The 14,859-nt window shown below is 38.6% G+C and overlaps 2 protein-coding genes across 2 annotated transcripts; both read left to right on the top strand.

The window, feature by feature from the left end:
• Window positions 1–2,048, top strand: LOC21408139 (ABC transporter G family member 6). Its single transcript, XM_010098387.2, is given in 2 exon segments — window positions 1–1,660; window positions 1,663–2,048. Coding segments are annotated over 2 exon segments (2,046 nt in total).
• Window positions 2,049–11,614: 9,566 nt separating this feature from the next.
• On the top strand, window positions 11,615–13,748 carry LOC21408136 (ABC transporter G family member 6). The gene has a single exon (XM_010098384.2). It carries the CDS (start codon window positions 11,679–11,681, stop codon window positions 13,746–13,748), a length of 2,070 nt encoding a protein of 689 aa, XP_010096686.1. The 5' UTR covers window positions 11,615–11,678.
• The last annotated feature ends 1,111 nt before the right edge of the window (window positions 13,749–14,859 follow it).

The following is a 14,859-nucleotide window of genomic DNA, read 5'->3' as shown; positions in this document are numbered from 1 at the left end:
ATGGAAGACGTGCGAGAAGAGGAGATCGCCGGCGACGGAAACGAAACGTCGCCGCACCGTGTGCTAAACATCAATGACGCAAGCCTCGATCCGAAGCCATTGTTGTTTCTTCTCTGTTTCACTAATCTCACATACAGCGTCAAGGTTCGTCAGAAGTTGACATTTTCTTCCGTGCTGGCAAGACCCGCTGAGCCTGAAATGAAGACAATCCTAAAGGACATCTCCGGTGAGGCGTGCGACGGCGAAATACTCGCAATCTTAGGTGCGAGCGGCTCCGGAAAATCGACGCTGCTCGACGCCTTAGCCAATCGAATTGAGAAAGAGAGCTTGAAAGGAAGAGTGAGTTTAAACGGCGAGGTTTTGGAGTCTAGGTTATCGAAAGTGATCACGGCCTACGTGATGCAGGACGACCTGTTATTCCCGACGCTGACAGTGGAGGAGACGTTAGCCTTTGCAGCGGACTTTCGGCTTCCCAAGATGCTCGGGGAGTCGAAGAAGAAGGTGCGAGTTCAGGCGCTGATCGATCAATTAGGCCTCCGAGGCGCCGCGCAGACGATAATCGGCGATGAGGGCCGCCGTGGCGTCTCTGGCGGAGAAAGACGACGCGTCTCGATTGGAATCGACATAATCCATGACCCGATTCTTCTCTTCCTTGACGGGCCCACGTCTGGGCTCGACTCGACAAGCGCGTTCATGGTGGTGAACGTCCTGAAGAACATTGCTCAGAGTGGGAGCGTCGTCGTAATGGCCATACACCAACCGAGTTACCGGATTATCGGATTGCTCAATAAATTGATCTTCCTCTCCAAAGGACAAATTGTTTACAGAGGATCGCCGACTAATCTCCATCTGTTTTGCTCCAAATTCGGACGGCCAATCCCCGAGAATGCAAACCCGACCGAGTACACGCTTGATTTAATCTCTGAGCTCGAATGCTCAACCAACAAAATCAATAGTTTGGTGGAGCTCAACAACACATGGAAAAGTCCTAAAAACAAAAAATCCGACACTATTCTATCTCTTACGGAAGCATTGAATTTAGGTATCTCCAAAGGAAAGTTAGTCTCCGACGACGTTAATATTTCCAACATCAAGAAGACCTTCGCAAACCCTTTCTGGACAGAAATGTCAGTTCTGTACAAGCGTTCGATGACCAATTCCCGAAGAACACCGGAGATTTTTGCCGCCCGGCTGATCACAATTTTAACAACCGGTTTCTTACTCGCCATCATATATTGGCAGCTTGATGATTCTCCCAAGGGGATAAGAGAGCGATTAGGGTTCTTCGCCTTCGCGATATCCGCTACCTACTTCTCTAGCTGTCAATACCTTCCGGTTTTCCTCCAAGAGCGATTCATCTTCCATAGAGAAACCGCTTACAATGCTTACCGCCGATCTTCCTATGTACTTTCTCATGCTTTTGCGGTGCTCTTGCCGCTCTTTGTCTTCTCGCTCGCCTTCTCGACCGCAACATTTTGGACAGTGGGGCTTGCCGGAGGAGTCACAGGTTTCCTATTCTGCTTCTTGATCATCTACGGATCGTTTTGGGCCGGAAACTCCTTTGCCGTGTTCGTCTCGGGATTAGTCCCGCACCTCCTGCTTGGATACACCGTCGTCATCGCCGTCTCTGCTTACTTCCTTCTCCTGAGCGGATTCTTCATCACCGGAACCGAATCCCGCCTTTCTGGATTTGGTTCCACTACGCCTCTCTCATCAAATATCCCTATGAAGCCGTAATGCGAAGCGAATTCAACGATCCGACCAAGTGTTTCAGGAGGGGTTCAGAGATGTTCGACGACACTCCGTTTCGCAACGTTTCTGAAGACGTGAAAGCGAGGATGTTGGGGAACTTGAGCGCCATTTCGGGAACTAATCATAACGTAACAAGCTCGACGTGTTTGACGACTGGTTTGGACGTTCTGAGAGAGCAAGGAATCACTGATCTCGACAAGTGGATGTACTTATTGATTATTGTTGCCTGGGGTTTCTTTTACAGATTCCTGTTTTATCTATCGTTGTTGCTTGGCAGCAAAAACAAAAGGAAGTAGCTGCAAAATGTGTATGTACTTATATGTGGTCGATTCACTTTGGGAGGCTGCTGCCTATTTGAATGTGTGATTAATTTGTTGATTAATTCCCTGCAACTTTTTTTACTCTCCAACTCAATTACAAGTAATAATACACCAAAAATAAATAAATAAATGAATATAACTTAGTGTGCACCCTTTACTAATTTGGGTTCTATGCCAGCCTGTTGGGACGAGAACTTCCAAAGTAGCAAATCAGCTGGCAACTTGTATCTTTGGTGATGTACAGTTGTGTATAGGGAATATTATGGGAGACACAGGGATGGGTATGCTTCCTTCACTCCCGCACCGCGTCCTTTTTTTTTTTTTTTTTTTTTTTCCCCCCATACTTTTTTTTTTTTGGGTTTGGGGGGTCTAACATCAATTGCTTAACATCAATTGCTTATAATCATGTTGTAGAGGATATTTTGCTTTTTTCAACTCATTCAACATGAAAAGTGGGACATAAAACAAAGGCAAAGTCAATTGTTAGTTAAAAGGTATTCATTTGGGAAGACATGCCTTAGAAGATAAAAGCCTTTTTTTTTTTTTTTTTTTTTTTACCTCCATACTCATCTTAGTTTAGGCTTGGTTGGGATTGGAAAATCCCCACTGAAAATACTTTCTTTATTACTCAAAAAATTATTAAAAAGTGATTTAGAACTGGGCTTAAGCTACTACCGATCATATTTGACAATCTCTATCAATGTATTCTGCATAGGGACTAATTTTTGGTACTTTTTTTTAGTTAATTTCATTCGTGCACTCTGCATTTATCAATTTTGGCAACTTGGATCCAAAATTTTTAGTTTTGAAAAATATATAGGATCCCAAATATAAAAGTGATGTAGGACCGATAGAGAGGAAGAGCAAGAGGGAGCAATAGAGGAAGAGGAAATGAAAAGAATCTAGATGGAGGAATTGGAGAGAATAAGATAATAATAGAGGGAAAATATGAATATTCAATATCATTAATCAAGTATGAAAATAATGAACATATAGAGAGGCCTATTTATAGGCATATAAATCCTAATAGTACATAATCAAACTCCTAAAACTATTCAAACTCAAATAAATCTCTAATTCTAATAGAATTCTAATTGTGTTCTCCATTAAAAAGTACATTTACTATTGAGCTCTAATAGCTAACATACGTCAATTAATGGACGGAGATCCTCTAAGATGTTTACAAAAATGCACCCTAAGCTTCTTGTTGGTTGGCATATTGGACTCTTAATGGTTTACATATTGACATTAACTTTTTAAATATAGGCATCCGGATCCTCGTTTCCATACATAAATTGAAGTCAGTTATTGATTTTGATTGCATTGTCAAGAATTATAAAACTTGCAGTCTTAAATGTCAAATTTAAAAGTTTAGGGTGCAATATGTGATAAGTTCTAGGTGCATTAGTGCAATTACCATCACTTTTAGTTTAGAGACCAAATTCGATACAACTTCTCAAATTTAATGTTTCCATATATTTATTTAACACAATGACTAATTTTAGTATATTTTTTAGTTCAAGGTCTAAATTTGGTATGACTTTCAACATAATGACTATTTCTAGACAGAAAATAAATTTTGAGAACTTTTCATGATTTTTGATTCTTAAAGTGAACCAATTGTTATGATTTTTCACGAGTATAAGCGTATCATGTATGCTATCGTTGTCAAGTAATAAAATTTCTCTGAGTACAGAATTTTGTCTTACGAGGATTGATTGTTTTTAACTATCGAAATTGGCTTTGACTAAAAATAGGTGATAAATGGGGTTGTTAACCCTAATTTTATCTGAATATTTCGCAAGGAGAGAATTTTCTATGAAAATAAAAGCAAAACATTTAACAATTAAAATAAAGCAAAGTGTAAATAGAAAGAGATGAAAATTTAATAATTACTAATATTTCACCAAATCAATCACTGCTCACATTCCTAATTTCCAATCAATTAATATTTATTCCTTTGCTGATAGTGGATTTCTCTAAATTAATTACTAATATTTCTCAAGCATTAATAATTATACCTCAAATATGCATACCCTACATCTATGTTAAGATTTTAACATGTTGAGATTCATTAAAAATAAAAAAAATATAATCCCGGCATTATAACCAAGTGTCATGTTTAACTATCGCTTCTCAGTCTCAAAATTAAACACCAATTCATGTAAATGTTGGCCAGACACTCATAAGCATTAAGAACAGATTATAACACTCAGCAATACAAAATAAATATCGATTAAATTAAAAATTGAAAATTAAACATAATTGTAAAAGAAAACATCCTAAACATTGTTTTTAACATAAGGGAAACGAGGAAAAGAAGAAAATATTTCCAAAATCGATGGCCTAAATCCGTCTCTGAGTGATTCATCTTCTCATCCGTTGTACGTGAATTATCTCTATTCTTTGCTGCCAAACTGGTCCAGAAATAACCAAAAACTTTTCTATTTATACACTTGGGTTCGTAGAGTTATAATTGGAAACAAAATCAATTTTTTCAGCCCTCTTGCAAATGGGTGCCGCGGCGCTTACTCGGCATATCTCCTTTGACCCTCCAGCATCGCGACGTTGAACAATCAGTCGAAATTGCCTCTTTTGGCGCCGCGGCCGTGATTATAAATTGGCGCCGCAACACTGGCTTCATGCACTACTTTATTTTTTTCTTTTTTCCAGCATTGCAACTTCAATGTGTCAGCGCTGTGGTGCTCGCCTTTTCCACGAATATGATCATTTAACGCTCTTCTTATCTCTAATATACTCAAAATCAATCCCAAATGCTATATCTTCCTAACTTACAAAACAAACACAAAACCAACCGTAAGTTCGACAATAAATTCTCGAAAACCAACGAAAAGCTATGATAAAAGTATCACACTACAAAATAAACAAAACCAAACGTAAATTTCACACTAAACTCTCAAAAACCAACAAAAAGCTAAGATTAAAGTACCGAATTTGCGAGTATAAAACTATCATCTAATTAAGTGATCTCTATCCAAAAATTAAAAGAAGGACCATTCATATGATACTTTTTAGTTCAATGACTATTTATGCGATAAAGTTGAACATATAGACTAGTTTTTGAGAGAGAACATATACGATCTCTGCATGAATGCCGTAGAATCATGGCTTGGAATGACTTATGCAGTGAGTAAAAAATATTTGCGGAGAATGTCACACCATGTCACAACAATAGATTTTGAAAGAATACCAAGTATATATATACTCTTAAACCACCGGTTATTAACCACTATGATATCAGTTGGTTACCAACTGTTAGGTACTTCAAGTCATTTTAGACAACTTTTACCAGTTGGTATTAGTGGTGTCAAACGTGCCGTGCTGGGCCGGCACGGCACGTCCAACACTAAGCCCGTAACAGGCCTGGGCCGTGTCTGGGCCGGGCCTGAGGAGAAAAACTCAGGCCCGGTCTAGGCCCGCGGCCCTAGTCCATAAGGGTTAGGGCCGGGCTTGGGCCAAGGCCCTTCACGGGCCAGCCCAACAAATTGAATTTTTTTAAAATTTAATTAAAAAAAAAAAATATATATATATATATATATCATATGCCCCCAAAAGTATAATTTTATTGAATTAACATAATAAGAATAAGTACACATAAATGACTACCTCGTTAAAAACCTTGCCAAGTAAAACCCGTGGGGAGATTGGGACAAAACCTTAGCGAAGGAAAAAAGAGTGCAATAGCTAGGAATAATAAATTACAAACCTAAGTGCTTCCAGAAGATTCTGTTATTTCTAAGTTAGAAAAATATTCTTACATTGAATCATCTGTGTATTGTTGTTTTTGTCTTCTGGCATCTTCCCAGTCTTTAACGCACATTAGCCCCTCCAAGATATCTGGATGCATTCTGATTCTCTTCTCGTCAAGAATTCGGTTGCTTGCACTAAATACTTACTCTGATGCTACCGTTGACACTAGAGTTGTCAGAATGTCACGAGCTATTACAGACAATGTTAGAAAATGATCGGTATTGCTCTTCCACCACTGTAAGATGTCTAGTTTGTCATCATGATTACAAAATTTGCTTCAAAATATTTTACTAGTTCGGTAGAGGCTTGTGTTGATGACGATCCTGCCGTTTTCTCTTTCTTCTTTAAGAGACTCCACGATGATTCTTTAGGCCCCGAACTGCTAGTTGACGTCAAAGTTTCCTGTTCTTTTTTACCTGTGACGTATTTTGCCTCATACAAACTAAAAACCTTTTCTAACATCCTCTTAGTGTCAGTAATAGTTAGTTGCATATCTATTCCTAAATTTTCTACGGTAGCAATCATCAATGAGTCAGTCCCATCTACTCCGTACCTAGGATCTAAAATGGTTACCAATGCATATAACATAGGACAACTTGACCAATAACTTTTAAATTTATTTTCCATTAACTTAACTATGTTTCCAAAAAGTTATGTATCCCTATAATAAGAAAATGTTTCTAAAATATTAAATAGTTGATGTTGCGTGATATTTATGCTCGTAAGTGCAAGTGTCGCAAACAAGTAATAAATAGTGAATAAGAGTGTCGATCCCACGAAGATTAAATCACCAAAAATACATGTTGGAAGTTATATATTCAACCAAACAAGTAATGAATGAATGTGGCACAAATTCACTAAAATGATGCAAACGCGGTGCAATCTAAATGGCTAACAGTAACAAGAATGTAATGATGGGCTGTAATTTTGTGGTGAAAATGAGCTAGGTCTGCTAACTTCCCTTCAATTGCAAGTCTGACTAAAATGTTACCTAGAATGCTGTAGCATTTTACTACCCCTGTTAACAGAAACTCCTTTATTGCATAAAGTTCTTCCGAATTAATTACGACTAAGGTTCCTCAAACCATTTCCAACATATTCCTATGTGAATCTACCTTTCAGAATGCAGATTTAAGCTCAGGTTTCTTTAAGTTATGCAAGGTGAATAATATATTCATATACCATCGACTAATCAACAACTAAACAAGGTTATTGAACAAGCATCATTCATGTTAGATCCGATTAAAACTAACCCTTCCAGTATTAATCTTAATCTTGTATCCTAAAATCGATGGCCATTTAAGAATAGAATTAGGCATTAGCTCACATGAATGAACATGAATAGTAATTTAATAGCATCTCAGAAATAAATTGTCATTCTTACAATCTTGGTTCCATTAGCAAACCTAGCTAAAGTAAATTAGTTCATAATGAGATTTACAAGATTCAAAGCTCCAGAATAATCCATAGCTAAATTAGTAGCTAAATAACAAAAGAGAGTTAAGCTAACAGAAAAATAACGAATTTCAGCTGGATCTTGGATTCCTCTCTGTCCGGCCAAAATGTCCTTCAACCTCCTGCCTTCTTCTCACGTTTCTAATTCTTTTTCTAAGCTGGGTACTCTTTGTATTTTCTCTCTTCTTCAGCTCTCATACGAAGCTTTTTTTCCTCTCTGGAGAGGAGATACTCTGTCTGTTTTGTCTAAGGAAAACAAGTCTCTCTCCTCTTTTCTATATATCTACCTAGCGGCTGCTACTTTGTCCTAAGAAAACATTCCCTTCTAGGGCAACACAAGGGCTGAGGTGTCACTTGATGATGTGCACAGTGGACCACAATCACACATGCTCAGCCAGCTCACATGGATTCCTTTTTTGTCTGCTTTCTCTAGCTAGTGCGCTGACGTCAGCCATATGCTAGCTGTTCCCAGAATGTTGCCAGAATGCCGCAGCATTTAGCCCAGAAATTTCCTGCTAAGTGCGCACACAGCCTTAGTCAATTTTTCACCTCATTTTACTTCAAAATCATCAACTTTCACTTCAAGAGGAGCACCAGTATGAAATTAAGCCAAAGTAAGTGTAAACTATACAAATCTAAATTAAAACACACAACAAACTAGAAAAGTCACTCTTGGTCACGCAATTTTGAGCTATAAAACCATTGGATAACTCTAATTTCTTAGAGTTATCAGTTGATGTAAAGCTAAATGTGCAGTAGGATAATAAACTCCAGAAAGTAATTCAGTAGCATTGTAAAAAAACTTTAAGAAATTTAAAAAAATACTCACCAATCTGTCAATCTGTATCAAAAATTAAAAGTTGATCATTCTTACTGTTTACGTACATCGTGATAAGCTATGAATAGGGGAGTGCTGCCTTCAACATTAAATAGGTGGAATTCTACATATGTCTCACGTTAGTTGCAAACTTACTTGGGCTCAGCTGACTGTTCCTGCAATATTGTTTGAATTCTTAAAGCCAAGCTCCAGAATTAGATATGAATGATAATGATTCTCTAATATTTGTTAGATTAGATGAAATATGTTCAATTCCTGCCTGAACTACTAAATTAATTATGTGACATGCACATCGTTGATGAAAAATTCCTTTTACCCCCCCCCCCCCCCCCCTTAAACGATGGTTTCAAACTATGTTTAAACATGTTAATTGTAGCTGTGTTAGCTGACGCATTATCAATAGTAATAGTTAAAACTTTATCTTCTATCCCATAAAACCTAAAAATTTCCATTATTGTACTAAAAATAGATGACGCATTATGAGGATATAGACATAAACGAAAACCAATTATTCTTTTTTGTAAAACCCATTCGTCATCAACATACTGCACCGTGACACATAAATATCCAATTTTATTGCACCCCTCCCATAGATCAAAAGTGCAAGAGACAGTAACATTAAAAGCCCTAAAATTATCAATAAGAGATTGTCTCATTGCATAAAACACTTTCATGCAATCAGAACGAGTTGTGTTTCTACTTACCCATTTAAATTGTAGGCAGAAGGCCGTCTGGATGAACTCTTCAAACGCCGCATCATCTGTAAAAGAAAGAGGCAATTCGGCACTAGCTAGAAATTTAGCTAGTGCCTCACGAGCACGTTGTGCATCATATGTAAAATTTTGTAACCCCTGTGATATGAGTGATAGTATTTGTTGACGGGAGTCCACACTCCCACCTTGGTGCAACGGTAGACATACTTTCTAATGTCTATCCAGATGACTAGTACCCCCACCCTTTTTTATTAGAAAAGTGTTTTTTTACAATAATTACATACCGCACGAATTTCCATTTCACCTGTTTTTGGATTTGGTCGAGGCTCCTCGGTGAAATGCTGCCATCTCGGAGAAGTTCGCGGTCTTTTTCCCCTGCTGCGTTCTCCAACTTCCTCATTGTGCACTGAAGCATTATCTACCGGAGCATTTTCTAGTTCAGTGGGGGTGAGGTTGGGAGACATTATTTCATCCTTAAAAAATGCCTCATCACCAAGCTCAGGAAGAGCAGTGAAATCATGAAAGTTTGATGTGGCCATTTTCTGGAAATTGATTGAACGTGAACTTTGTAAATGAAATAGCAAGAAAATGAGTGATCGCGAGAAAAAAGCTTAGAATCAAAATAAAAGAGATAAGATGAGAGATAGAAAGTGAGTGAGATGAGAAGTTGAGAGTGAATTGTTGTGTGGGATTTAGGGTGGAATTAAGGGGTATTTGTAGGGGATTTTTTGAGCATTTTCAGATTCTTAACGTTGGGCCCTTCGCAGGTCCAACGGGCGGCCCGTGACGTGCCTAACAGTAGGCCCGTCACAGCCTAAATAGGAGGCCCGTGACGGGCCGACCATTGGGCTCGTGAAGGCCCAACGGTAGCATTTAGAATGGGCCGTTTTGTAGGCTGTTTTGCGGGCCTGGGCCGGGCCGAACTGGGCCTAGGCCGCGGGCGGAGAAGCCGAGGCCCAGCCCTAGCCCATTACACATGATGGGCCAGCACGGCCCGTAACAGTAGCGGACCGGGCTGTGCTGAACCCAGCACTATTACGGGTTGGGCCGGGCCGTCCATGGACGGCCTGGCCCATTTGACATCTCTAGTTGGTATCTTCTAAGACACTTCGAGTCATGCTCCTTGCTAATAGTTATTCTCTCTCTCTCTCTTTTTATTTATTTATTTATTTTTTTTTTACATAGGCAAGGTTCCGGTGGATTCCATAAAATTTGCATTTATAAGTATTGAAAGCCAGAGACCAGAACCCTTATCATTCCGCCGGTGGTCCAAGTAGGGTTCTTTAATTGACGTTGGGCCCAGGGTCATGTAAAGACGCCGTACGTACTCTCTAATTGGCGTTGTCCTCATGCGTTGGCCCTGGCTAGCTAGAAATACAGGTTGATGATCTGATATCCAAATCATCATTCCGATACTGTGGATTACCATAATTAATGGCCTTTTCAGTTTTTAACGAAATTATAACGTATGTAACATTCCCACCAGTTTGTCGGTTTCACAAATATGAAGTGTGCTAGAGGGGGTAAAACATGTATCGCCACACGAAGGAATTGCTAGAGTAATCCAAATAATGTTACGCATATTTGAATTCTTGTTTTCTGTAGCTGTAGGATACATATTAAGCTAGAGTATTGCCACACGATCGAAGTGTGTTATACATTATGAATGCTAGCTATATCCGCGTAGTAGTGTTCCTATATATACGTTACCTCCTTACATAAGGAATAATATGACCCACCTATGACTTAATACGAAAGTAAGTGGCACTTAATTAAAAGAGTCAAGTAATTATTGTCCTATAGAGAAGTTTGTTGGATACCTTATAATATTGGTTTTCTTAAGGATGGGGGGATAATTAGATATCTATATAAGGAAGTTATACTACACTCTCTCGCTTATGACAACATTTATAGCTCATTAATTAAGATATCAGAGCATATACCCTTGAAAGAAAATTAATTAAGTGAAATGGAGTAGTCGATCATCTATCGGCTTGATCTTTGATTAAATGGGTTTGTTATCATGAATGAAGGTATGTTCTATATTGTATTAGTTATTTGTTATTTGTTAGAATCATGAATTAATTTCATTTTTGGCTTATTTGTAGATAACATATATGTATACATGTACGCAACGATTAGTTGGCACTGTAACCGTCTTACATCATAATATAAAGGTTATAAGATCATGTAGTTGATAATTAATTTATGATTGTGTGTGTGTATATATTTGTATATGCATATTGGATTTAGGTACATGGATAGACATATATAAATAATTTAAGGAGAGACAACAATAGTGGGGAAAATATATATATACATATATATATATATATATGCATGTTGCATACCAACGTTATCATGGAATACAGCTAACGAACTAATGTACTATAATATACGGTGCCAGCTTGATCAAATATGGTATGATTAGCTTTTTATTAAAAAAAAAATTCTCAATTCTCTCCAAGTAAAACTTTAGTTGTTGGGAAAACTGCAATGCGGTTACTTGTGATCGTAATGTCACAATCACGGCATACATATAATTGAAGAACCCATAATTTATTATCATCATAATCATTATTATTACTATTATTACTATTATTATTATTATTATTATTATATTGTGATTGCGAAGCCTTTTCTTTTTCCCCTTCAAAGGATCAACTTCGATAACAAATTCCATTGACAAAATGCAACACTTTCAAACTCAGAAGTAACGTTCATTGTCTTTTTCTTGATTCGATCGTTTACATGCAGTGGGCAAATATATTAAAAGCAAGGCAAATCTCGTAATGTCTAAAACAAACAAGCCTTTTCATATACCATAAAATGGAAGACGTACGAGAAGAGGAGATAACCCGCGCCGGTGCCGGAGTCGGAACCTCAGAACACCACGTGCTAAACGTCGATGAAAGAAGCCAGAAGCCGATCAAGCCGTTGTCGTTTCTTCTCTGTTTCAATAACCTCACATACAGCGTCAAGGTTCGTCCAAAGTTTACATTTTCGTCGTTGATCGCGAGAAGAACCGCCGAGCCGGAAAAAAGGACAATACTAAACAGCATCTCAGGCGAAGCGCGCGACGGAGAAATACTTGCAATCTTAGGCGCCAGCGGCTCGGGAAAAACGACGCTGCTCGACGCCTTAGCCAATCGAATTGAGAAAGAGAGCTTGAAAGGAACAGTGAGTTTAAACGGCGAGGTTTTGGAGTCTCGGTTATGGAAAGCGATCGTGGCCTACGTGATGCAGGACGACCTGTTATTCCCAATGCTTACAGTTGAAGAGACTCTGGGCTTCGCTGCAGAATTCCGGCTTCCCCGAACGCTCGAGGAGTCGAAGAAGAAGGCTCGAGTTCAGGACCTGATCGACCAATTAGGCCTCCGTAGTGCCGCGAAGACAATAATTGGAGATGAGGGCCGGCGCGGTGTCTCTGGTGGAGAAAGGCGCCGTGTCTCGATCGGAATTGATATAATCCACGGCCCGATTCTCCTCTTCCTTGATGAGCCGACGTCGGGGCTCGATTCGACTAGCGCGTTCACGGTGGTGAATGTCCTGAAGAACATTGCTCGGGGTGGTAGCGTCGTCGTGATGTCCGTACACCAACCGAGTTATCGGATAATTGGATTGCTAGACAAACTGATCTTCCTCTCCAAAGGACAAGTGGTTTACAGAGGATCGCCAATTAATCTTCCCCTGTTTTGCTCCAAATTTGGCCGGCCGATCCCCGACAACGCAAACCCGGTCGAGTTCATGCTCGATTTGATCTCCGAGCTCGAAGACTCGACCAACGGAATCAGTACCTTGGTGGATCTCAACAACACAGGGAAAAGTTCCGAACGTGCAGATGCCGAAAAATCTGACGTCGTTTCATCGCTTACAGAAGCATTGAATTTAGGCATCTCCAAAGGAAAATTAGTCTCCGACAACATTAATACTTCCAACGTCAAGAAAACCTTTGCGAACCCTTTCTGGACAGAAATGCTGGTTCTATACAAGCGTTCGATGACCAATTCGAGAAGAACACCGGAGATTTTCGCCGCTCGGCTGATCACAATCTTAACAACCGGTTTCTTACTCGCCACCATATATTGGCAGCTTGATGATTCTCCCAAGGGGATACGAGAACGGTTAGGGTTCTTTGCCTTCGCTATATCCTCCACTTACTTCTCCAGCTGTCAATACCTCCCGGTTTTCCTTCAAGAGCGATTCATCTTCATGAGAGAAACCGCTTACAACGCGTACCGCCGATCCTCGTACGTACTTTCCCATGCTTTTGCTGTGCTGCTGCCGCTTTTCATCCTCTCCCTCGCCTTCTCGATGACGACGTTTTGGGCTGTTGGGCTCACCGGAGGAATCTCCGGTTTCCTATTCTACTTCCTGATAATCTACGCCTCGTTTTGGGCCGGAAACTCCTTCGCCGTATTTGTCTCTGGATTAGTCCCCCATATTCTACTCGGATACACCGTCGTCATTGCCGTCTCGGCCTACTTCCTTCTGCTGAGCGGGTTCTTCATCAACCGAAACCGAATCCCGCCTTACTGGATTTGGTTCCATTATGTCTCTCTTATCAAATATCCCTATGAAGCCCTTATGCGAAGCGAATTTGACGATCCGACGAAGTGTTTCCGGAGGGGTTCGGAGATGTTTGACGACACTCCATTTCGCAACATTTCCGGCGACACGAAGGAGAGGATGTTGGGGAGCTTGAGCGCCAGTTCGGGGACTAATTATAATGTCACGAGCTCGACATGTTTAACAACTGGTTTGGACGTTCTGAAAGAGCAAGGAATCACTGATCTCAACAAGTGGATGTACTTATTAATTATTGTTGCCTGGGGTTTCTTTTACAGATTTCTCTTTTATCTATCGTTGTTGCTTGGCAGCAAAAACAAAAGGAAATAGTTGAGGTGGTGAGGCAAAATATATATGTAGTTGAGGTATATCTGTTTGTATTGATTTGTTGATCGATTAGATCTCTGATTATTTGTTTTCTGTCCTTTTTTTTTTTTTTTTTAAACTCAACAAATAACTGCCGGAACTTGAACCAAAACTCAATTTATCAAAAACAACACAACACTTATTAAACTCTAATTGAGCTAGCCTCAAATAACTTTTTTGCTCTTCAATTCAGAGCATTTATAATGCAATCTTATAATTGATTTGTCAATTATAAATTTACTATTTAAGTGCAAAAAAATACTCTTTAAGACAATGCTATTTGGTGTGTTAAATTCCTCATATGTTATACTTCGTGACAAATTTTTCACTAAATATAGTGTATAGCAAATTTGACATTTAATTACTATTAGTTGAGATATTTATTTTCTCTTGTAACCGTCGCACCATTAACATTTTCTACTTATTTTTAAAATAAAAATTTATTTTTACAACTTTAAAATTTAATGATTGTGGAAAAATTAAGTAAATTTCGCATTTTAAATAGCATTATATATTAGAACACAAATAAAAATAACATATCATATCATATTTTTTATTATCAAATATATAATTGGTGTTAGCATTTACGCCAAAAGCAATTTAAAAAAAAAAAGACATTCATTTATGAGCATTGAGGTTTCTGTAAATTGCTTGTCATAAGCGATCGTAAAAAGCCAAAATCCACAATTTCCATTTGCTATGCACAAAATTGGAAGGTTCTTAGAACAAAGGAGGGCATTATAAACATAATACACGTAATCTTAAACCCCAAGTATAGTCAGATAACAAATAAGTAAACAGAATTACACGTATTGATGATCTTTAACAAATGAGCAGACAAATTAAGTAATTTGTCTCAAGCATGCGCATGAGCTTTAGAGCATCAATTCAATGTCAAATTATTATGACAATATCAAATTTTAGCTATGAAAACTACTTTTAATTACAGTGTTATTTTTAGGTGTAAAATTTAACATATGTTATATTTAGTATAAATTTTGACACAATATATAACATATCTAAATTTTAGTATTTAATTGTATTAGTTAATGTATGAGGAGTGTCACGCACTTAC

This window comes from Morus notabilis, unplaced genomic scaffold (genome assembly GCF_000414095.1).
Source record: "Morus notabilis unplaced genomic scaffold, ASM41409v2 Scaffold139, whole genome shotgun sequence".
Taxonomy (NCBI): domain Eukaryota; kingdom Viridiplantae; phylum Streptophyta; class Magnoliopsida; order Rosales; family Moraceae; genus Morus; species Morus notabilis.
This window is presented reverse-complemented; position numbering and strand designations above follow the sequence as displayed.